Source organism: Chaetodon trifascialis, chromosome 3 (assembly GCF_039877785.1).
Source record: "Chaetodon trifascialis isolate fChaTrf1 chromosome 3, fChaTrf1.hap1, whole genome shotgun sequence".
Lineage (NCBI taxonomy): Eukaryota > Metazoa > Chordata > Actinopteri > Chaetodontiformes > Chaetodontidae > Chaetodon > Chaetodon trifascialis.
Window position 1 is genome coordinate 27,714,307 of NC_092058.1, and position 25,900 is coordinate 27,740,206.

General features: G+C 42.8%; 1 protein-coding gene across 8 annotated transcripts in view; it reads right to left on the reverse strand.

The window, feature by feature from the left end:
- Positions 1-854: 854 nt before the first annotated feature.
- The window catches only part of iqsec1b (IQ motif and Sec7 domain ArfGEF 1b), a 184,503-nt gene continuing 159,457 nt past the window's right edge, over positions 855-25,900 (reverse strand). For 6 of the 8 annotated variants that reach the window (XM_070958362.1, XM_070958361.1, XM_070958363.1 and 3 more), the window contains 13 exons: positions 15,845-16,124; positions 11,836-13,097; positions 11,076-11,237; positions 9,460-9,582; positions 7,922-8,088; positions 7,261-7,400; positions 6,534-6,563; positions 6,218-6,343; positions 6,024-6,123; positions 5,336-5,497; positions 5,021-5,197; positions 3,588-3,637; positions 855-1,824 (listed from right to left, as the gene is read on the reverse strand). In XM_070958362.1, the coding sequence (XP_070814463.1) occupies positions 1,291-1,824; positions 3,588-3,637; positions 5,021-5,197; positions 5,336-5,497; positions 6,024-6,123; positions 6,218-6,343; positions 6,534-6,563; positions 7,261-7,400; positions 7,922-8,088; positions 9,460-9,582; positions 11,076-11,237; positions 11,836-13,097; positions 15,845-16,124 (3,313 nt within the window). In that variant the 3' untranslated portion in view covers positions 855-1,290. Of the gene's footprint in view, positions 1,825-3,587; positions 3,638-5,020; positions 5,198-5,335; positions 5,498-6,023; positions 6,124-6,217; positions 6,344-6,533; positions 6,564-7,260; positions 7,401-7,921; positions 8,089-9,459; positions 9,583-11,075; positions 11,238-11,835; positions 13,098-15,844; positions 16,125-22,136; positions 22,325-25,900 lie in introns of those variants that run through there. The other 2 variants (XM_070958364.1, XM_070958367.1) reach the window with 2 other exon arrangements.

The window sequence follows — 25,900 nt, forward strand, 5'->3', positions numbered from 1 at the left end:
GGGAGTAAACAGCACTGCAGGACATGCTCACTGCTCCAGAGACGCATAACGAAGCCAAAGAGGGACAGGGCACACTCAGCCAGCTGAGAGCTTCCACGTCAGGAGACACACTGAAACAGTCATGTTGCTGTTTCCCTGCTACACAGTTCGCACAGACTCCTTCAGTTTCCACTGAAAAACTCCAAAAACCTCCTCCTCCTCCTGCAGAACGGACTTGAAGAATCCTACCAGGTTGCAGAACAACATATAGAGCATTTTATATTGTTTATTGGACTCTAAAAAAATAGATAAAAAAATAAAATGATGTCGGACAAGCAGCCAGTACTGAAGGGCGGACATTCGGATGAATCTGTTTTTCCTTTTTCCAGAGCAGGAGCGACAACCCCGAACCAAGCACAAGTGCAGTGGATGAGACTGTATGCAGGCAGTGTGCAAGTCTGCACCAGCCTTCAACAATCTTCACTGAGTTCTAACTCAAAGGCAACCATATACAGTAGTGTTCCAGCTTACTGAATTGCCTAACTATTAAAATCTTTGATTGTTTTCTTAACAGTGAAACTATGCCACCTATGTGCGAGTATAATACTGAGAAGTTTAAATTGATGCCATTTGTTCTGTAATAATAATTAGAATAATAACAGTTGATATTATTTTACAAAATACTATGCACAATATACATAAAGCATTTTTGTGACTAAATTAGTAAATGCTTCAATAATTGGCACATTAATCACTGCTAAAAGAGATATCACAGTGCACTGTGAGCTACCGCTACATTAAATACTCATACAGCTAATGCTGAGGATGACCGTCTGTCTGTCTGTCTGTCTGTCTGTCTGTCTGTCTGTCTGTCTGTCTGTCTGTCTGTTCAGCCAAACTACCCTCACACTAGATAAAATGACTTTGTAGGCATTAAAGTCAAGATTACTATTTACTTTGTCTGTAAAATACTAATAAGCAAGATATTTGATCATGTTCCTTTAATTTACTGAGGAGAAACAGTAGTTGTGGTCTTTGTGCATGCTCTTGTGTTGTTGTCTGTTGCTCTTAAAGCAGGCAGACTTGACTTATGACCTGAAATGAAATGAAAGGAGCAACTAGAAAAGAAATGTGTTTATACTGAATAAACTGCCCCACTGACGAGCGTAACAAAAAATGCTGAAGGAGGCACAGGATCTCGTCTGGCTTCACATCCCCAGATTAACGATGCACAGTGCGACTGTCATGTCAGAGTGAGCCTCGGAATAAAATCAAAGTTCAGTCGGAGAGCTCAGAGAGCCCCTGTGCGCCTCAGACCACTGTACTGATACCGCTGTGCTTGGGCTTGGTGCTGCTGGTTGCCTGGGAGGGTGCTGACGGCGGGCCGTGGTGGTGGGAGCCATGAGCAGGGTGGGAGGAGAGTGTCGGGTGGCTCCCGTGGCCGTGCTGTACGTGAGGCGGGTAGGGCTGCTGCTGGCCGTGAGATGGGGGCGGGTGATACTGGTGCGGAGGGTGCTGCAAGTGTGCCGGCGGATGGTAGTGGTGGTGGTGGTGGTAAGGTGGGGGGTTCTGGGTCAAGTGACAGAACTGGGCGTGATGCATGGGGACTGGCGTGTCTGTCTCCACCCGGGCTGTGTGGTGCAGGTTGGCAGGGTGAGGGGTGTGGGAGATGAGGGTGGGGTGCAGGGGTTGCGGGGTGGGGCTGGGGGACTTCACCCGCCTGGTGCCAAACAAAGATCCAAGCAGTGACGATGAGTTGGGCAGGGACTGGCCGCTGTGGCGGGAGGGGCAGTCTCGGTTGGAGGGGGTTCTCCGCCGCATGTGAGGACTGCTAATGATGGACCCCTGCAAGAGAGAAGACACAGATCACAACAGAGATACAGCAAGTCCGGCAGGAAATGGCCGAGCAAGAGGGAAAGTATGCCGCGGATTCAAATTTCCTTGTGTTTTTAAGGATCAAAAGGCATATTTGTGGAAAGAAAAACACATCTTCCCAGCTGCTTTGGCTTCTGCAGCGTGCAGTATGCCAATTTCCTCACACAGCAGCACCGACACCACGACCAGCTACAGCTGATCTCAAATCTCATATGATTGCTTGTGCTGCCTTGTGGAAAAGCTTCTCCATTTCCTTTTCCAGTTCACTGCCTTTGTTTGTCTATCCGTGCTAACATCTCACGGTCCACTCTCTCTAAATGGTTTGGAGGCTCAGTTTGCTGAGCTTGTCAGAGCCTGTAGTGTCTGCACTGTCATGAACTGCTTCTCCTGTAAGTCTTCAGACTCTCTCTCTGACTGCTGATGCTGTGGTGAGTTCCCGTCACTCTTATATCTGGTTTCCAAGGTTACAGTATCCTTCTAATTTTCATGTGCCCCCACTTAATAGAACAATCTGAAACCACAGCCCGCACAGTGCACACATTTGTATGCAGTGCTGTAAGGTTCACTGGAAATGCACTACTGAGTTAACTGATGTGTTTTGATGTTTCTGTATTCCCACTCAGCAGGACAAACAAAAAAAACTTCACAGGAATTATAGGCTGTTTTTTATAAAGGCACAAAAACACAGAATAACAAGATAAATACAGAACGATCAAAACAAAGGTTCATGACGTCAAATGAAGCAGATCTTTCAGAGCCATGCATAACATGCAAACTAAACTATTCCCAGTGATTAGTAGATCCAGTATGATGTGCTCATGTGTTTTCATACACTTAAAAATCTATTGATACATACTATGTATTACATGTTCAAATTCATGCAGCTTTTCATAGCACGACCAGTCTGTTGTAGTCTGTTTTACTAGTGCCAGCGTTCCAAGGGTGGACCAGTGGGTGCTAAAAGGTTGCATGAGAAACTGTCAGTATGGAGTGCAGGTTGTTCATCTTTGCACTCTCTGTGGGTGCTGATGGCAGAAACACCGAGTTCCATTTTATATACTGAATACTGATAAATAAAGTCTCAAAAGCACGTCATATTCATTAACTGTTAACTTAACAACTACACCAATCTTAAGGATTTCTGAAAAACTGAAATGATCAACAATTAAATCAGTCTAACCCTGGCTTATGGGAGTATAAAGTATGTTAATAGTCTAATCTGTGCCTCTAAGCTTAGATTTGTTCACTGCAGTACTCTGCTGGCTAAGTGCAACAATAAAAAAGGAAAGGGGAGGAACTTCTTGTCAAGGTCAGGGGTCAATGAAAGGAAGCCGTGCGAGTCGGACACTTCAAACTGTGCGGCATGCAGTAGCTGGAACTGACAAAGCACAGCCATGTTCACTTCCAGTAAACATAAAAAAAGGACAAAATTCAGGAGATGGCTAAAATCTACGACTCCACTACAGGCTGACTCAAAGGTGAGAGTCTAACATGAACACAAAGCAGCCCTAACGTGAGTCAGTGTCAGTTAGTTATGCTGTGTACATCGAGGGTTAACACGTGTCAGATACAGTGGATCATTCCAGTTCAGCCCAGTGCATGCACATTGCACAAGAACACCACCAAAACAGAAAAAACTCAAACTACAGAGAAACAAAAAACAGAGACTGGTGTGTTCGGAGTGAACAACATAAAGTCAGAGGACAGCTCAGCATCCGTTGCGTCCTACTTACTTCCATATTGCTGTCTAGTGATCCTGCACTGCTGCGTCTCCCACGCTTGCCTGCCCAGAACATGTAACATGACAGATTAGACATGCCTGGCAAACACAGGTGCACATATCCCTTCTGTCTAGTATGATGTGGGGGGGCTAGCACCCTAAGGTGACAAAAGTGGCACATGACTAGCTAGCAGCAGACTGTCACTATGGCAAAGGGAGGCGAAGAGGCACTAAAGAAAGAGAAGAAGCAAGTCACTGCTATAACTCCACAGTAAGGTTAACCTCTGGGGAAGCTTAAGCTCGAAGATTTCTCTGCGTGTCTACGCAGCAACTTGAAGCACAGCTGGCAGGAGACCTTCCATCAATGAAAGATTTGCAATCTGGCTGCATAAAATACTTCAGCAATTTAGCATTTTGCATCCTTCAAGCTACAAGGCTCACAAGAAAAACATTAAAAAAGAGTGGTCAATATAGAAGCAGCAGAGCTTATCCTGAATTTCACAATCTGTCACAATCTGAAAAGTGTGACCTTCCCTGTCTGGTAATTGTCTACATCTGTCAAATCCATGCCTCCAGTTTCTAACAGAGGTATTAAAAAAAATGAATTCTCCAAGCCAAGACTGAGATTACCCTGATGACATCATCAGGGTCCTTCAGACCACCGGAGCCACAGAAGACGTACAACTGTTTTCACAGGCTGAGCAGTACTCCTCATAACTGACCCTGTGTATACCTGTAAACCTGTGAACTGGTGAAAATCCCATTAAGGGTAGTGGAAGCAGTATTAATATGAATCACTTTTAAGCATATCAAAATGAACCTCAAATCTTGTAAATTTAACTTAAACTGAATGATGCACAAACAGCTCCTAAAGGAAACAGAGGCCCTCTAATCCAGTTCTGATAAGGCTCTATAAAGACTGCACAAACAAACAGCTCAATTCATTCATTCTTTGCTAATCTGAACCCTGTGTTGAGCTCACTGAGTGTGTTTGTGTAGAGCAGCCCTGCAGTGTGGAGGCGACTCTGTGCAGCCTGCCTGAATCAACCACACAACATTAATTCCTCTTACCGCTAAGATGCTCAAATTGATCACAGTGACCTACATAGCACTGCCTCCTCCCCCGCCGCTGTCACAGGATTATTAGTTGATAGCCTCTAGTAAATTACACCTGGGCGACTTTGCAAACACACCCATCTCTATCTCCTTGCTTCCTTGGCTTCATGGCTCAGGGGCTGTGTTCCCTAAGAGACTCTGCATTGGCAGGTCAGTTGCTGCAACCAGCCAAATCAAAACTACACAGGAAACTCCGCTTCTTCCAAGTTTCCAAATCAGTTAACACCCAAAAAAGTGAATAGTATCATGCCAGCATCAAGCCTGGGTATAGACTCTACCGGAGGGCTAAGACGTGAGATAGTATGTTACCATGGCGACCTGTGATTTTACCTGCATCTGAGAGGTCACGTAAGGAGCTGCTGAGGGCGCTCCTCTTCAAACCTTCACCGATGGCGTAACTGTCGTCGAGGCTTGCCCGGCTCAGGTTGCCGTTGCCTGTTTCCTTCTTTAACCCTGACGTCTGGGACATGCTGGGCCTCACCACCCCCTTCTGTTTTTCTAGCTCAGCTGTGCAGGACAGACACATGCAGTGTTAACAGTAATCCAGACTCCTCATTTTTTTTTTTTTTTTTTTTTTTCATTTGACTAACACAAGCATAATACAGCAGTATGGTTAAAAATGTTAAAGTAAAAACTTTTACTGACATTCTATCCGATACTTCTCCATCTCTTGGACTTCAGCAATAGATTCTCGCAAATCGTCAGTGAACTTTTTGCGGTCCTGAGGATTGGGTGCATTAAAGTTGATGAGGACTTTGATGTCAGCTCCAGGAATGGCCGAGGTCAGACGGACTCCGTTGGGATAATCTAAGGAGCGGTGATATTGATACTTAAATCCACGTCCACACAAAACAGACAGATCACTGAGGGAGTTCACAGAAATAGGTTGCTTCAATAACAGACAACACTTCTGCAACCATGAAGGTGCCTGTGTGCTTCAAACAAAATGCTTGTTGAATCATCAAGCATTGTCTGAACACCCCCCCCCCCCCCCCCCCCCAACACACCAGACTAGGGCGCCTGTCCGACAACCACACCTGCTTCATGCAGGGATTGGTGTGTGGATAAGGATCTCTCTCTCAAGCTCTGTTTTTACTAATGAGAGCAAAACTGTCGGCCCGTTTGAGGAGAGACTGTCCGAACGTGTAACTTACAACTGATCAAGTATCGTCCCTCTCTGTGACAGCAGGGTTTTCACCCTGCCTTGGAGTATGGCCGTTCTGGACAGCCATAAACACCTCTGCCTTTAGATGTGTTCTTATTCAAGCTAGTTTGTTTGAAGCGCACTGATGCCCTCAGAAACAGCTAACACAAAAGCCTCTGTGGCACTTACACTGATTCTCAAAGAGCAGCACTTGCATGCCATACAGTGAGAAGGACTGCCGAAAGCTGTACGTCACAGAATTCTTCTTCTTTTGGAAAATTTTAGTAACCTATGAAAGAAGGATAGCATATACTGTGGTTTAGACTCTCAGTGGAATGCCCAAGTGTGTTCTCAATGTGCTGGAAGAATAATGTCTACCGTACCACAAGCAGGTCATTAAACAGAAAGATCTCCCTTTGGTGCAGGCCTAACTTCTGTGGTTTGTTGGGGTCGGGCACTTCAAAAAGTCTGCAGTAACAGACCAGTCTCCTGTGGGGAAGCGATAGTACCTGCACACACAGCACAGCATCATTCCTTACTTGGTCTCATGTTGCCTCAATGAGGTTTTCGAGGTAGACTTGCAAAAATATAAATGTATGCATTCCACAGTGTTTACATCTGTTCCATAAAGACTTTGGGTATTTTACAAATATTTCCACTCAACCTTAAGATGTAGATGACAGAAAGAGTAATACTTACACAGCCCAGACCATGGTGTAACGAGCCAATCTATGGGAATGAGAGATACGAGAGTTATTTCACAGGCCTCAGTGAACACATACGGGAGCTTTCACATTCAAAATACATCAAATGAAAGACATTCCAAGTAATGTGCAAAAAGAAATATGGGCCAAATTTAAAATCACCAGAACTAGTTCTATGGATCACAGAGCAAACATTTATGGGTCCCTCACTACTTCTTTTAATACGTTGTGTTGCCAGTTTGTGTCAACCTTTATGATCATGACATCATCACGGCCCCTGAACTTCTGCTGATTTGTTTCACTAAAGTGGAGTTAGTCTAATGAAAAACACATCAATGGATGGAAGGAAGGGTGGATGTTTCAAGTAAACACCTTCAAGATCATTGGGTGTGAGCCTCTTTATCTCATTTATTATGACAGAGATTGTCAGATGGCACTTCACTTAGGGCAAAAGACACATTAGACAGTTATTCTTTGTGAAGGTCTCCATGAGGAATCAATGTGTCACACAGTGAAGAAAGTAGGTTCAGGTAAAGAATGTTCCTTCATTTCTGTTCATTTTTAGAGGATGTTGGTCATGAATAAGCGAGTGCTCTCTGTCACAGCTCAGAGGTACATTGGGTAATGTGGTTCTGCATGCTCCTGCTAGATTCAGCTCCTGAATGGAGGGGGAAGATAAAAGTGGTCACACTCGATGTGCAGCAGCTCAAGGGCAAACTTACCGGCTTTTTTCCAACAATGAGTTTTTCCACTTTCTGGACCTGGGACACATGGTCTTCATTAGTCTTGAGCTCTCGTTTGCGAATCCGCTCATATATCCCTACCAACATCTCTCGGGGAATGTCCTCCCCATCATCCACTCCTGTCAGAGGATGAGAGGAAAAGAGAGTGCAAAAGAGAAGGATTAATGATTAATTCACAGATTTACGAGAGCTGGTGAACCCATGAATTGACTTACATACTGCTGCACTGCACATATTTTTGACAGCACAGACAGAAATGTCCTTCAGACCTCTCTGAGGACAAGTATTTATCCTTCACTCAATACTGTACTTTAATTACTGACACTCCAATAGGCAGAGAAATGAGTTAGCCATGCCACAAAGCCCCCTCTAATACCCTCAAAATCTATTGAGGGCAACTAAAAAGCGCTTTGCCTCAACAGCAGGGCTTTCTTGGCTATGATTTACACACACACACGCACACACACACGCACGCACGCACGCACGCACGCACGCACGCACGCACGCACGCACGCACGCACGCACGCAAATACCTTATTGGCACAGCCATTAATCAAGGCAAAATGCATGCACAAAACCCAATTTGAGCAGAATATTAATATATAAGCTGGACGTGATGCAGGAAGGGAGAACAAAGTACCTCGAAGGTTCTTAACAAAGTCCTCCAGCTTCATCTTCCTCTCAGGCTTGACGTTGGGGCTGTACATGTCTGTGTTGAGGAGGATGATGGCAAAGGCCAGGATGAAGATGGTGTCGGGGTTCCTGAATTGTCGCACCACACCTGGGTTGCAGATGCAGTATCGTTGGCTGCAAAGAGGATATTGGACATAGAAACTTTAGAGTCATGTTGTACTGAACAGAAATTATGTTTGCTGAGAAACTGATATATATTTCCTCTGTGTTTCTTTGACTCATCTGGTCAAAGCTGTAATCATCGAAAAGAGTTTTTCTTGAATGTTGTGAAGGTGCACCTTAAATTGCGAATAGGTATGTGGCTTGTTGAGTGGAATGAAATAATGCCCTGTACTGCTGACATCATGTCTCCTAACAATGCCGGCTCTCTGTTGTCACTCAACTGATGTCATGAGAAACGCCCACTAAGAGTGTTTTTTTCCACAAATATGTCCAAAAATGATGCTATGCCCTTTCATCATTATAGGTTATATTTAACTACATTAAAAGTGAGGAAAATGATAGTTTGACTGGAGCACAGTATCAACATTAGATCCAACTGAACACAAGAGACAGAAAGTTTGTCATTGAGGAGATCAAGGAAAAAGTCTGAATACTTTCCTGTTAATGTTCCCTGTTACTTCCACTTATGGAGGAGTATCAATATCAATATTGATACTGACACTGACATTGAGCTCCTTACCATCTGAGCTGTGGTCATATACAGTTAAATAATGCTTCATAGCCTGAAGTCAAGAGCACAATGAGCCAGTATCACTGAAGACTGTCAATACAGCCTGCAGCCACCAGACAGGCCCTTTAACGGCTTTCTGAGTCACCATAAAGTGAATTCATGATCATATCTGGCCTGGGCTGCAGGCAAGTGCCAGATGATCAGTTATCATTATCTCCAAAATGTAACAGTGACTGTGGTGTTTACTGAGGCTGAAATGTCCTTGCTCAGTGCTGATCGAAGCTAATTCTCTGTGGGCATGGAGCACCTTTCTACCAGAGGTTTGGAGTAAATAAATGAGGGGACAAATAACATCCATCAGCAGCCCTGAGGGAGGTTTTCCTCAGCTTTTTGAACTAATTTTCTCTGAATTTTCTGCAAAGAGCTAGTCGAACAATGTCTGCATTCAAAATGGCTTTGCACTGCTGCACCGATGCTCCTACACCTGACAGTGTTAAAGAAAGACAGTGACTCTTTGGTGTCACTTCTGTTTAGAGGGTAAAGGCGTTTTTGAAATTGTGCAAAACTAGCTTGTGCTGTCCATTATATATACACACTGTGTTGGTGGAAATGACTAGACATATCAGTGAAGCTGGTAACTGTCATCCTGTTACATAGGTTGATGTGATACCCTACTTCCAAAAACCTCACTTTACTCCTCCTTGTTGTGGAAAAACTACATGACTTGAGGTGATCATTGTCATGATCCAGCCATCAGTGAGACTAAGCTGGAGATAAAACCCTGTCATGTTTCTCTGTGAGGAGTTTCTTACCTGTAGGCCTCTATTAGCCGCTCAACCTTCTGAGCTTCTCCCTGCACTCTGATGTGTGCCTGGAATTTCCTGAGCGCTTCGTCCAGCTCCATCGCTGAGAAGTCCATTTCATCAACCACACAGCTGGTGAAAAACACATAATTAGGTAAGTTGGGAAATACACTACAATAAAATATGATATAATACAAAATGCACTACATTCATCAGCTACACCTACTTTTCCACAATTACAGCTCCTTGCTAATTTCCACATTCAGTATGGCATAAATACAGCTGCTGCTGCTGCAAGGTGAAACATGTCTGAAATGAATATTTTTTCCGGAAACACGGTGACATACTTTGTAGAAATTATCTATATCGATTCAGTAAGTTTTCTCAATCTGTAAAAAACTAATTCTTTTTACCCCTTCTCTTTCCTTCCTTCTTTAAAAAATGAAAAATTCCTTGAGGTGGAAATTCAAGAATTTTATTGCTGCCAGTCACCATCAGTAGCCTAATTTAACGTTTTATACTTGAGTACATTTTACTGCAAACACATTTACTTTTATTAATAGCAGTACTTCAATTTCATTTTTGGCCACTTGTGGGAAGGACTCCATATCACATACATATTTGACATAATATCACCTTATACCAAATACCATATAACTGTCTGTCTGTGGTTTGGTGTTGGACAAATACTCTACGGTGGGGTCAACAGTTCTTGCCATTGAATTCTGGATACTGGAACTGAGATTCATGGGAGCACTAAGACCTAACCAAAACAGGAACAGTAAGTTCAGACTTTAAAACCAAAAACAATGACCTGAAAGACTGTAAAAAGCTCTGCGAAGCTGAGGATAACTCCAGAGCTGGGTGCATGCTGTTCATTTAAAATATTGATTACTGCAGGTTTAATGCAAGAATTGTCGGTGTAATGGAGAATTTTCCACTTTTTAAATAAAGGAGGAACTTCTTCCTCAGCTGAAGTGAGGACTGTGACTCAGCTCCAGAGCCCTGATACCTTGTTACCTTGCATGTTAGGATTTATAGACATTTTCTCAAGGAGCCCTTTAGATATGCCTGTCAAACTGACACTGATGGCCCTTTCCTGGCCTTATCCTCCACTGAATCTCAATGGGCTCTGATAGAGCTGCTGTGCTTCAGTTGTGTTCCAGATAAGTCTGTCCAGTCTGGAGTATAAGTATAAAGTAGAGGCGCTATTTGAATGATCCAAAGAATCTATACTGGAAAATATGATCCTTCCGGCTTCCCTTCCCTATAAAAAGGACTGAGGAATATAAATGGGGTCTGTATGTTTATCTGGGCATCACAGCAATTTCCTGTGTGGATTCTACTTCTGTTTAATTCCTGGGTGTAACTTGAGTCATTATTTAGTACTCGGAAACTCAAAGGCTATTTGAATGAGTGTAGATTGCAAACTGGCGACCCAATTTGGACGTAAATGATGATTTGTGTTCCTGAAAGGCAGATAAAATAAAATTCTGAGCACTGGCATGGTTGGCAAGTCAATCAAAAGCCTGTTTAAGAGAGTGTTCATGTTTTCAATGTTAAGACAAAATGATCGATCACCACATACAAATGTGTTCCTCAGACATTGCTCGCTACAAACTCACTCGAGGACATCTCGGTTGAACTGTTTCTGTCTGTTACCCAGGAACTCGCCAATCATTTGTCTACTCAAGCCTTTCCTCTGGAGCAGGAAGTGGGCCACACCCACTGGAGTGTCTGGAACAAAGTTCCGCTCTATCAGATACTGGATGCCTTTTTCTGGTTTCCTGGAGACACAGGAGAGGGTAGAGAGAGAGAGAGAGAGAGAGAGAGAGAGAGAAGGCGTGATGGAGGACACAATCCAAATCTGTGATTATCCCACTGCACTTCTGCCCTGGTCCAATGTGTGTCAGATGAGGGACAGGATTTAGGGTGGCAGGGAGGGAGGTGGTGGAACGGGATGAAGGTCCAGAGTGGGGAGGAGGGAGCTACTGTTCTCTGTGGTGTTGATCACAAATGATTAAAAGGAACTTAATGGCTGAATGTGAAAAAAAAACAAATCCACAGTCATCTATGATTAAATGGAGTCACACAATCTCAGACGAATTGCTGTGCATGAAGTGGAGCAGATTGAGCCCCAGACTCATTTGCACTTTAAGCAGAACAGAGAGATAACTGTGTTTCAAGCAACATCATTACACATTTATGGTGAGTTTCATGTTGGGTTCCTCAATAAAAAACATTCTCTAAATCACAAGTATGATAAGCTGGATCTTATTTACATAACCTCTTCTGTCCCTCATTGGGTATGCATTGTGTATCAGATTGTGTCTGGATCTGCATTTGCACTTTGTTAAAGGATCTAATGCAGTGATGTTTACATACTTGTTGAAGAGGTTTAGGCCAATGCGGTAGTGCCTCTTGCGAATGATGTCATTGCTGAATGCAGGTGAGTCCCAGCTGTTGCGAGTCTCTTTGTGGTAGGTCTGTTTGCTGAGCGTCTGCTCCCTCAGGCTGTCCCTGGACGAGGACTCAGAGCTGCAGTTTATGGTGTCATTGGAGTTGGATGTGCTGTTGATGCTGTCATTATCACCATCAGAGAAATCGGACTCTGACTTGCTCTGCCGATTTGCGGTGCCATTTATGGCCAGGTGGGCCTCCAGTTGTCTTGGTCGATGGCGGGTGGCATCCTCTTCTCTGGAAGGACCTCGGGGTGGCAGGCTGTGGCTAATGTGTTTGGGGCTGCTCTGCTGGTTGCTGAGGCTCCGGTCGTAGGCATTCTGTCTCTTCAAAGAGCTGCGGTCAGAACGATCACTCAGCTCCACAGAGCTATCACTTGGAGGCTCAATGGTCAGTAAGGGTAGGTGGTCGACACGCAAGCGCTGCTCTTGGCACTCCAGAGATGGTGTACTGCGGCAGCTGGTGTCTGTGTCACCTTTCTCATCTTTATGAGCCAGTGACCAGTAGTCCTGGGAAGAATTGAGGGAACGCTGACGCAAATCTGATTCTGTGCTGGAGGGCCGGTCAACAGATTGAGACAGGGGCAGTGGTGGTGACAATTCTTCTTCATCGATGTAAAGGGTGACATCACTGTAAGACGCGGTCATCTCGTCCAGTTTGCGGTGTTCTGAAGCACTGTGGGAAGGTTTCACCTGGCAGCTGACATCGCGGTCCATATCCTGGTGGCCTCTCCCTGGCTCCTGCTGGTTGTCGTCACCATGCAGACTGCGACAGTTTAGAGCATCATCTATGGACTCTGCTAGAGATTTTACCTGCCTGGAGAAGGCATCTTCTAGTTCTGTGATAGCATCTGTGAAGTCACTCTGTGTTGTGGGAGTCTTGGCCTGCATGCCCATTTCCCCACCATGCTCTGACTGCACCAGTGCTCCGATTTTGGTCCCATCATCTGTTAGTGAGACTTGTTTTCCCTCAAAATAGGAGCTGTGGACTTTTTCAGGTCCTTCGAAGGAAAACTGCATTCTCATATTGGATAGGACGATCCGTCTGGACATACGGTTCTCAGACATAGAACTTCTAAGACGCTCAAAGTTCTTGTTCATCTGGTATTGGCGGAAGGCTGTCTGAATGGTACGGGCTGCATGTCGGGTTATGAAACGCCCACCATATTTACGCTCTAGCATCTCCACCTGCAAGAAGACAAGGAAAGTTGCTGTCATAAATGCATCTGAAAAACACCTGGCAGCAGAATAGTCTCTTAGCTCCAGTCTTTGGTCCATCCAACCTTACAAATGTTCTCTGTAATGGGACAACTAGGGATATTGATCTCAAGTGAAAACAGGGATTGTGAATGCATGAAGTTCTCTGAAAGGAATATTTTTGGGATTTTTTAGGATACAAGTTTAAGTGATACTTGACTTAGATGAGTCAAGTTTAGTATCAAATGCTTTTAAAAAGCAAGAAACTTCATTCCTGACCTTGTAAATAGTAGTTTGACAAAATAATTAAAGCTCAATCAGAGCTTTCAACCATATGTCACAGTCTTTCTCAACACACAGAGTTTGCTAAACTGTCATGGAGATGACTCAGTTAGTGTAATCTTGCGTATTAAATCATGTTATACATAGGTCTTGTAACAACAACTGAGCCAGAAAATAGTTAACGGACCTTGATTTAAGATTATTTTGCCAAACTGACAAATTGAAATTTTGTAGTTTGCTTCAAAGCTGCTGGGGCCAGTTTCGGGTCTAACAGATTCAAAAGGCAAGTTTTTTTTTTTTTTTTTTTTTTCCAGAAACATCCGTGGAAACAATTAACTTCACTGCTCTCCATCCATACTCAGTCATCATAGTTTCACCAAAGTAGGACGAAATATGTTACTTCTGGCAGAACTTCAGAGTTTCAAAGAGGCTTTTTCAAGGTATAGATGGTGAGTATTTGTGACACAAAAGATAGATTTCATTGGGTATGTCACTTAAAATAACTCTTGGTCCACAAAATTTAATGTGGGACAAAAACTGCTTTTCATCTGGCTGGAAATGTTTCAAAGGTAATAGTCTTACTATTACCTTTGAAACATGGATTAGACAGAATGAAGAATGATGCTGCTGTCTTATCTGCTTTTGTCATAGCTTAATAACTCAAGAAGAGTGGTGATGGCATTTAAAAATGGCTGGAATTGAGTGTATTAGACTCAAATAGACCCCGAGGGAAGATGGATAATGTTGAATTGTGATGGAAACCCAGTTTGACTGAGTTCTGACTGAAGTGGTAATGGCCCAAATAATGATGAAGAATTGCTCATGGAAAAATTACCACAAACAAGATTTAGAGGAAAAATATGATCATGGTTGGGGGCTACAGTGCTGTTCCACATAAAAAATAATCATAAAGAGACAACAAATTAAGATGTCATATTAAGATTTACTAGAAAAGATGTGCTGAAATACAAACTGATTAATAGTGGATGCCGCAGTGCTTAAATATCTTTCACAAAAAGAGGGGAAAATTACTACAGCTGAGAGGAATCAGTCAGGCGTATATTACATTGTGTGCACTAAACTGAAATGAGATCATTAGACTAAAGTGATACACCTACAGTATAATTAGGATGGTGTCCGGGGCTGATTTACATTACCCCACTCTCTCAGCCCTGTGCCTGTTACACACTGACCTAGTTTTCCTGTGGACTCGTGGAGTAGAATGACACTAATCATGTTTCGGTGCACTATGTGAGGGCCAAGGAGAAAAGTGGACTCAAATTTGCCACAAGGAACGTGGACCACTGCTTTCACTGCTTAACAAGAGGACCAGTGTCCAAACCAGACGACTGTTATATAACTTTTATTTCACCCCTACGAGAAGCTTCAGACTAACAACAGCTTGTAGAAACAGGTAATATCATACTATCATTCCTACAGAAAGGGATTTTGTCACATTTTGATTAGATAACCAAAAGTTATTGTATTGTGACCTTGCACTAGAGGTTTTCACGGGTCCACTCAGTTTGATGAGGGGTCCTATTCGTTTTGCTGTGGGTCTCAGGTCTGTGCATCAATATGTATTAATAACCAAATAAAACATGGATCCTTTTTGGACCCAGTCCAAAATATTGGACCTGTGAGGACCTCCACTTTGTATTTCCTATAGGGCACAAATGTACAACTGGGCAGAAAAAAGCAAGACATATTTGTGGTCACGTATCCACTTGAATTAAGAGGGATATGCGCTCAACAAAAGAGAAAAACTCTTGTAAACAAGACATCAGATCAAGAAAGAACCATGTTACTTTGGAAATAGGACACACAGTGACTGTTTTATGCACACTTTGAGATAAGATTTGAAATCAGACTGATCTCACATGTGAGGTTTTTTTGCCTGTTAAATGCCTTCTTGTCTACTGAGGTGTCACGTGCACTCCAGCTGATTTTGTTCTGATATTTTCTGATACACTGTGTCCAAAATGTATTAAGAAAAGAAGTCTTGGTCTTTAAAGGCACAGTTCTTTGCTTGCTGTTTGATTGATTTGTTGGGACATGCTTACTGGCATGACAGTATATGGTTCCTACTACTGATCTTGCTTTCTTTCTGCTGCTGCGGCTCATCATTTGCTTGCTTTATGTTGCGATATATATGCATGGGATTTGAATGTTTGAATGAAATGCATTTACAGCACTATTAGTGGGATCGTGTGAAGATGTTTTGCACATTTCACAGAAACACACGACAGTGTTGGAAAGATGGAGATCAAACATTGCGTATTTGTATTGTGATATCTTGGTCTGGGTTGCTCCTCCTCCACACATTTCACATAACAGAAAGTAATTTAATATAAGAGTACTGATTAGGGCAGCCTTACTGATTTCATGCAAAAGAAAAATAGCTTATCCTTGTATTAGGTGTTTAGAGATGGAAGTCATTGTGAATCCCCCCTCACCTGCTTGTCCTGTAGGTCTGATGAGAGCTCATAGCTCTCTGAGAGTGAGCGGGAGCGCTTGATGGCCTCCTCCTCTGCCTGCTTACGGAGGATGGACTGGGAATGCTGGAGCTTGGGTCGACGGGGCCGTGGGTGGCCGGGCAGGAAGATGTGTCCGTAGAGCTGGCTGTCCAGGTGGTCGGGACCAAGCCCGCCGCTGCGGGTCACTGGGACACAACTGTAGCCGCTGCTTGGGTCCACAGAGGCGCCCACCTCGCTGCCTGGAGCATCACCTTCCACACTGCCAACACACACAAACAGAGCACACTGGGTTAGTTTGCTCAGTCATTTTCCTGAGACCTTGCACTGCTTTGTGTTTCAGCAAGCCGCATGTGACAGACAGAAAAAGTGAACTTTGATACTGCTGGCAGGGTATAAATATGAGAGAGAGAATTTATAGCAACAGTCTGACTGCTGCCTGCCTCGTTGCACTTTGTCTTCCCGATGCAGAAAACACCACAAGTGATCTTAAGCAACTTTAAGACTGTACATATCTATATTAGAGGAAATTAAATGCCTATAAATAAATTATGAATACCAAAGAACAAACATAAACCACAACAAATACTGAGGTCCCAATGACATTACCAGAAACTCAATCTTTCAATCTAAAAATCAAAGTGACACAAAGTCAGGAGTGATTAAAGCATTTGAAGCAGTGCTTTTAATAATAAGATCAATCGAGATCTTTGTCTCACAGCAGCACCAACACCAACCTGGACGGATGATTGGAGAAATCTTGGCTGTGCTGAGCAACGACTAGCCGTGCCACACTGGGCTGCAGCAGTTAAACATCAACCACAGATCTGTTCACTTCCTCCACACCTCTTGGACTGTTGTGATTACCTGGGGGCTAAAGGCACTGTGCTTTGGAGCTTGGACACAACTCAATAACTGCCACTTTGAGGAATCAATGAAATGCATGAATGAATATGTGAAATAACAAGCTGTCCCTCACAAGAGACTGAAAAAGTATGTCTTTTTCTTTATAAAGAGACAGAACTGCATGCCAATATAAAAACACATTTAATATGTTTTAATTAAACACATTAGCAGTCAGCTCAGCAAAGAGTAACTGCTGATAAGAGAACAAGACCAGCATCTGAGTATGTCCTAAGCCAAAGTGAATACACTTTGAGCACAGAAAGGGATCACGTCCCAGTGATTGGTGTAAATCATTTAGTAAAATGCTCAGATTACTTCTACAGTTCACACTTCACAACCAGAACACAGACCTATGGATATTACCAATGCAACTCTGCAGACATAATGAGACATTCTGTGAGAATCACACAGAGACAGAGACAGAGTCTACTACTATGAGGAAAGAACTGCGTTCAACCAACTTCTAACTGTAGGAGTGGACACTACACTTGACCTTGCAGGTGGTTTGCATAGTGAGTGTGAATAAAACATACTGTACATCCTTCACTGACAATCCTGCCTGCAAGGAATTATGTTGATATACAGCTAATTTCCATTCATAATTACACTGTGGCGACAACATAATTGCTATCTGGGTTGTGTTCAGAGACAACATATGTTTGAGAGAATTAAGCACTATATTATATGTATGGCGCTGGAGATGCAGTGAGGCAGTCGGGGTAGATGGTGGGTATGCAAAGTGAAGGACTGTGACATCTTAATCCAGGACTGAATCAGAATCAGAATCAGAAAAGCCTTTTTTGCCAAGTATGATTTTACACATACAAGGAATTTGCTTTGGTGAAGTTGGTGCATGACACATCTAGTAAAATATGCGGTTAAAGTAGTAAAAAATATAGCAATATAAATAAAAAATAAAAAATATATATACAAGTCTTTTTTGGGGGGGGGCTCAAAAACACAGTCTGTTTTTCCAGAAAGTCGAAGCTGAGCGTTAATGTAACGCATAGAGTTATGACAATGTCAATGTGACAAGTACAGGCAGAGGTGGAGTGTGATGAGTGTCGGGGGGGTTCTGGGCCTTGTTAATAAGGCTGACAGCAGATGGGAAAAAACTGTTCTTATGGTGTGAGGTTTTGGTCCTGATGGGCAGCAGAAAGTAGGAAATAAATCCTCTGGTGTTGCTCCCCTGATGTTCATGAGCTCATCTCTGGTGAAAGAGCTCTGGGTACTGTCGCAAAAACCAGATTTAACACACAAAACAAAACAACGCGCACCAACACACCGAGGCAGCCGTCCGCGGCGCCATCTTCTGTATGTACTGTGGTTAGGTTTAACCAATAAAAGCACTTTGGTTAAGGTTGGGAAAAGACCCTGATTTCGGTTAAAAGTAAAAAAAAAATCGTAGGTCTTAAGTCACTGTTGACTTTTTCTGTATTGAAACAAGCCATGATCTTTCCCTCACTGACCGCTGTCAGTGCTTAAACATAACCATTATTATTCACTAGGAGTGGATAGTGCATTGCAAGATTACAAGATATTTAGTACCAACATTTTTGCAACTTGCCAGGTGCGTTAATTAACAACATTTTTTTATTATGTTAAAAGAAAAAAACAATATGGTTGGCTGGCATTATGTTCCTCTCAAAAACATATTCGCTGTTGCAAAGTTGCATATAAATGTAATTTCTAGGAGACAGGGCTGTTGCAGACAGCAGTATCTTACAATGCCACTACTGTATCACAAAGAAGAAAACACATTCATATTGCAGGGTACAGGCCTATTACCCGTGTACCATCTGACCTTGCATCAACAGCCCAGTCAATCAGTCTGAGAGAGAAAAATGTCTCCAATTCATCAAACAAAGCCAGGCGACACTATTATGTAGCTACGGGCCCAGACTTTAAAAATGACAGCTGATTTCCCGAGCTTCACCTTGCCGGTTACACTCTATGCTGGAAATGTGAGCTTTTCTACTTTAAAGTAACTTTTTTTTCCTTGTAAAATATGATCAATATCGTTTCATCTTGTTTGTCATACATTGATGGATGAAGTGGAAAGTCTCAGAACAAGGACGCCCATCTAGAGGCATCTATCACTGCATAACCTTGCCAAATACCTCAGATTTTGTGGGAGAATGTGTCAAGGTTAGATAATAAAGGCTAGAATAAAAGCTTTAACAGGAAACAGATTTGATGTCCAGAGGGGGCTTGGAGCAGTGAGCACATAGTACATGCAAGGTGAAATGAGTGATAATGAATGATGTCTGTATATTAATAGTCTGTGTAAACCCAACACCACAGGATGAACGTGTAAATGCCATTCCATCCAGCCCATATCATTCATGTACAGCTAATCCCAGTGAGCAATAGAAAGTACGGATGCCACATTTTATTTTACATTTTTTGGTGACATAATATATTAAGTTCAACCAAACACATCCTGATTCCAGCTCAAAGTCAATGTTGTCTTTTGGTGAAAAAGACGATTCGAATGTTTTCCCAAGCTTACTCCAGTAGTGTTTGTGCCTAAAGGTAATGGTAAAATGAATTATTTTTGTAACAGACATTTCAAACAGGAAGGCACTGAGAATGATACCGTCATATGAGTTATTAGCAAGGCCATGAGAAACAACCCATTGTCTTTTGTTTTTTATTGGTGCCTTTCAGCCAAGTCACAGTGAGGAAGGCTCAGGGTCATCTGTCATGAGATAACATCTTTCATTAGGGAAAATGTCTTCTCACTCCAAGCTGGACACTCGATGCTCATTATAAAACCCCTCTCTGCATCTTCATTCTCCTACTCAACACATTTTTAATTCTAAAAGGAACAAATCTAATCAGACAGAGAGAGTCTTTTAATTAGACTGAAGGGTGGGCTGCAATACGTCTGCTCAAGCAGAGAATGTCTGATTGGAAATACCATTTGTTTAGATGGAAGAGAGACTTAGCATGCTACAAATGTGGCACTCAGCGCGAAGCGAGAGGAAGCAGATGCCTCTGGGAACTCAGACTGAAAGCATGTTAACACTCGAGGCATGTTTATGTCTTCACTTAGTTGGTTTAGTTGCATTACAGTTACTGAACAAGATGCTCTGCTCTGAGCTACACAATAACTGTTTAAAAAGCTTAAACAATGAAGACAAACAACTCTGCCAGACAGGGAAGGCTGGTTGAGGACGACCATTCTTTGCAAAATATAAAAGACACTTTAAATTTCAATATGTATGAAGTCACTGATCTTCCTGTGGCTCAGAGTTTGAGTCAACCCAGCAGTCAAAGCGTTACTGATCCAATTCCCTTCCCCTGGGGGGAGAGACAGAGAGGGGGAGAGAGATGACTTTGGTCAGACCCATCGACCAACTGAGAGACTTCCACAGTCTGTGCCAAGCATTCATCCAGCCTCATTAAAATTAATACCCCCCCTCAAAATATCCAATTTTAAAGCAAAGGCACACTGGATAAAGAGGGCAGAGGAAGAAGAATTGGAGTCCAAAGTTCTTAAAATGTGAAGACAGACGGAGCCTCATTCAGAACAAACTGGGAGTCATCCACAGATAGATAGAAAACCTGTTTGCCCTCTTTTAATGTAAGCAAATGTCTTCACCATATCAGAGGAAAATGGGTTTCTGTTTCATTTTGACCCAAAGTATCAGAATACAGCAACGGTTTCCACTAAAGTTTCCTTTGTGACAGCACACAATGACCTATATCAGACAAAATGAAAATAAGTGTCAGAGGGGCTTTTAAGAGATCTATCTTCCATCAGGTTGATCTTTTAATCTCAGGCACAGATCTAAGTTTTATATCTCAAAGTCCTTGAAACAGATTCCACTTGTTGACAGTGTAGCTTCCCTTGTTTTGGGGTTTCAGGACAATTATGTGTCATTAAACAAAAACAAACTTGCAGCATTAGTGCAAGATGCTTTCATAAAAACACTCCCATTTTATCAATTCAATTAAGTTTGAAGTGACAGCAGTGGTGAAGTACATCCCGTCATTGCTAATGAACATCCTGTTGTCCAGTTAGGGTCACAGTGGTGGAAATACCATTAACGTGCCAATAATAAATCCAGCATCACATTTACCTTCACACTTACTCAACCTAACATTGTGTTCCAATAAGCTACAGTTTCAGCCAACTGGACGACTGGAGTGGACCATTGCCAATGACCAATAGGATTACTGGCCACTAAGGAGGTATGAAAGCACAGTGACACAGCAAGAATGCCCACTAAATGTCCACTCCACAACTATGATTTGTGGCTTTCCATTAAAACTTTGTAGTCTCCCAGCTCAAACTGAGATTACTTGAGTAATTTCTCGACTTGAGAGAGCTCCTCCAGAGCCACACAACACATTATAAAGCTGTGGAGTAGCCCCCATGACAGGTAAATTAACTTTGACATGTAGAATTGGAGAAGCGCACCTTTAAATTCCAGTCACCTCTCTCTGCCATTTTGATGCTGCCATTAGACTAAGGTGTCTGACTCAAACTCCAAGTCGTACTGCTATCAGATTTTTATCCAGATTATACCCACATGAAATAGTGTGCACCTCCCCATCTGTCTTAAGTTGGGTACATTACAGTATTTAATTCAAAAACCCACAAATTACAGCAGCGTCCCACGACAGTGCAGAAACTGCTGGCTGATAGAATTTTAATGATGTGTTTGTGGTATGGATGAATGAGGCCAACAGAGGGGGCAGGTGATGTGAGGACAGCTCTGGTGTCAACACCACCCCTGGAGACGCCCTCATTGTACCGCTGAGCGGCTTCTTCAGGTGGAGCCTCTTCACACTGTGTCACTCTGCTGCGATGAATTAATTAGTCCAACCTGCCTCTTCTGGTGTGTTTTGTTTTGCTCTGTATTCACACTGACATGGTCCCATGTTTTTGATTAGTGAGTAAGTCTTAGAATTAGTTAGAGTTAGAGGGCACTGGAGGAGGAACAGTAAAATATGACTCAGCTGCATTCACTTGTTTGGCAGGCAGCAGGAAAATCAACTGCTGGCTCATCAGTGAAGCACAAACCTTTGCTGCATCACAAATGAAGCACACCGTGTTTACACAATGTGAATTTCATCAGCAGCTCCCCTCTGGCGCAATATCCAGCACATTAAAGGATATCCATTCAATAAAGAGCAACAGCAGTTTTGTCGGACTTTAATAAATGCTTTCTCAGTTGATCTCCGTTGAGTCTGGCAGCAGTCACTGAATGAAAGAGCGACCATTAGCAAAATGTACAACCTGCATCACGAGACAAATTCAGAGCCAAATCAGAGAGTGAGTACATGTCAAGGAACTATTAAAAGTATCGACCTCTACAAGCTGCACCAGCACACACATACTTAATTTTAGGCTTACCAGCTGTCTGTTTCCAGCTCCAGAAAGGACTGAGTCCTGTCAGAGGCACACTGCAGACACCACATGTTGCCCTCTGAGTCTCTACACCAGACCCATCACCACCCTGCTCTCTGTGACTCCATCCCTGGGTTAAATGTAGCTTTGCAGCCTAACCGCACAGCTTCACTCTCAGACACCTCTCCAGCTCTGGCCTTCCCTCAGAGCCTTGTGAGGAGGGGCGTTCGCAGGAAGAGGGAGGGAATTCCTCTAGAGGAAACTGGGTCGTGTGGCAGCGGGAACACTGGTGCCCCACAGATGAGGAGGGTCTTAAACAGGAAGGGGCAGCAAATAAGAAGTTCTAATGGACGAGAGATTGAACAAGCTCTGGCGGTGACAGCATCAGACAGGCTTTATTATTAGCAAAAGAATCTGGGGAAACCCCTGGATATACCATTTTAGCTGCTATGACTGTGGAGGTATGGCTGCAGCAATGTGATCTTTACCTCGGAGCAACTGTCCCCAGACGTCAACCTTCAGCTTCATATGGAAAACATATGCAGTGTCTGATAATTCCTACTTTACAACTGCTGATCAAAGGGCTGAAAAGAGTGCTTAAAAAGATACTATCAGTACCAGTCTTCCAACAGACACTGTAGAACAAGCAACAGCTGCTTGGCCAGTCAAGCTGCTGAGCTATCCTTTAAACAAACAACCAAGTTAATGGGGAATGTTTGACTCACAGCCTCTCCCATCCCTATGCTGATGTTTAGGGTGATTTCCCCCACTCCTATTCCCCTGCTTCGGCCCAAAAAGTGAGCAGTGAGGGGCCTATCCATTTCTGTATAATGACATCATTACCCAAACAATGGGTGTGTATCAAGTGGAGCAAAGATGTTATCGAACCAAGGCAACCATGCAGTGTAAAGTACTGTGATAACACAGCTAATAGCCGTGCTTTGGGTCCAGATCCACCATGACTGTAAGGTCCCAAAAGTGTCATTCTGCATTGTAACCTCTGGTGAAGCATATACATCTTTGGTGCATATGTTGCTGCATGAAAACAAATTCTTAATGACTTAATATAATGATGAAAATAATCCTAGTTACAGTCTATAATTAATAAGAGCAAAGAGGGAGCTGGTGCTGGACCATTACAGAGCTCCATAGAAAGGAGCAAAATGTTTCCCAGTGGGAGATACTGAGTTCATTACAGTTAATTATAAATGGAGTTAAGATGATCTCTCAGAGAGCAAATGTGGACAAAAATTCCCCGACCCTCTTTTCTGGAAGTACAACTGTGGACAATGCTAACCATGGAGCTCAGGGAGAGCTCGACCAGCGCCAGAAAATCTGATCTCTGTATGGTCAAAAGATGAAAACAAGTCGATAAAACACCTGAACTGAACCCAAGTGATGCACAAACCTGAGTATGACCTGAAATTGCTAAAAAAAGTCTTGATCCCTGGCTGAATCAAATGTGAGTTTAGCTTAAAGTAGACACTAATTTAAACATTCAGCCCAGCCCAGTACTATCTGAGCCTGTTGGTGACCTTTAACATTAATCGTGGCCATGAAGCTTAAGGTAAAGCTGCAGCAGTTAACACCCAGTGCATCTGTTTGAATGCAGACAGGGGTAGTTTGAGACAGCTGCCTTTGATCAGCCCTTGGATTATTTTTGTCCCTCTCATCTCTATCTTGACAGTGAGCAGCCAGACTGTACAGTAGTTAGGAGAGAAGTGGTGTATTTTTACCTCGCAGATGAGTCTGAATCTGTGCCATATGCTAAAGGGGAGCCACTCGTCAACATAACACAGCTCTGTGACAGATTTGAAATAACTCACGGACTCAAATGTGATTGTCCCTTTACATTGAAAACATAAAAGTTGAAATGGGGGCAGCTTTAGTGGCTTCAATACGGCAAGTTAACCAGTGGAAAACTGTCTGAACTGCAATGACCAGAGATTTGTGAGAGATGATGATGAGGCCCAGTATTCATATTGAAAAAGGAAGATGAAGGCCCCTTTCTCGCTTCTGGTCTGCCTACATACAGTAACTGTTTAACCTGTGTACCACCTCAGAATTAAATTTCATAACCCATCATGATGGGGCTGGGCAACTGACACAATAAGTGTCAGTCTACTCACACTTCAGCAAGTAAGTCCATTTTGTGATAACATCTTTCAAATGTACATAATGGTAGAAAATAAACAGAATCCTGGAGAGAATTGGCATTTGCTTTCAGTTCATTCATGTCAGGGTCAGTGATGATGAGCATGCATTGCAGAAAACAGCACTTCAAATTTAAGGAGGTCAACATTTTGGAAAATAAACGTCTTTGACTGAGTTAGATGAGAAGATTGCTCCCACCCCCATGTCTGTGCAATAAGTACACAGCTGGAGCCTGGAGGTGATTAGCTTAGCTTAGCATTAAGACTGGAAACAGCTAGCTAACTGGCTGTCTCCAGAACTAAAAAATAAACCTCTAAAGTTCACTAATGAACATGTTGTATCTAGTTGTTTAATCCAAACAGAAATGTAAAAATAATGTGTGGTTATAGGGGGAATTACTGTATGTGCTGGAAGTTTTTGACAAACAACAGTTTATCCATCAGCCCAGTGCTTCTGGGGTCTCTGCTGGTTCCCTTTCACCAACAACAGGACTCCAGGGACTCACTGTGCCTGGCCGTTGTTCTCCAAAAGATGGAAAAAGTCACATTAAAGTATAGAGGAGAAGTTTCCAAACATTTTGTCAGATGAAACCTCATCACCTGTCAGACGAACTCAAGTACCCTTCATTGACACCATCGTGTGCTGCAACCATTTATCCATTACATGCTATATTCAACTGTTTATCCTTCACTTTTAGCTGATTGTTTTACCTTTTGTGTGCTTACTAACTACTTTTCACACTGTCTCAACATGTGGTGTTAACATCTATTTTCTCATTAAATTCTAACTTTTATTCTTTCAAATTGGTTGAGCTGCTACACTATCTTCCCACGCACCACCAAACAACTGCAGGAGTGCCCCATGGGTAGATTATAAAAGGAATACGGCAGGTCTTTGTGCTTATGCTTTTTCACGGCAATAGCTGTACATACAGAGACTCTAAAAGCAATACCTTGTGTTTTATCTGTAAAAACTGTTTAACTTCATTTCCCTAAAAATCAAAGCAAGTCTTAATATTCCACCACTGCTAACTATGCTGCTAGTTTCTCAAACATTGGACTTTGCATCAGATTCCCCTCGTGACCTTTGAGGTGCGTGTGTAGAATGAGAACACCTGAAGAAGCCAGACTGGGCTGTACATGACAAGCATAACTAAAACTATTTATTGATTTATGTATACTGGTAATACAACCTTAATTCAAATAAGATCGTTAAGATATTGACATGTCATATTTAGTTGAATACTGCCTTTCTTGTATCGTCAGATGAGTTGCGTTCATGTCACTGCACTGATCGTTACGTCCTTCGTCGTGTTAATTATCTATTCATCACACTTAAAAAGCCACTGAGGAATCCATAAAACAGCTGGTCCTGCTGGAGTATCTGAATAACTCTGACCGAGCGCTTTCACAGTGAGTTTGCAGAGAGACAACTCAACACCGGACGGCTCTGTTAAAGGCTTGTGTTACAGACACACCTGTCACACTTTGTCTAGACTCCAAAGTGGAAACAGCAGGAACTGTCGTCCTTCTAATAATCCCTACATCAGTTGCAGCTCCTCAGCAGACTGGAAAGAGGGTGTCACAGCTCCGGTCCAACTATAGCCATCAGTGAAG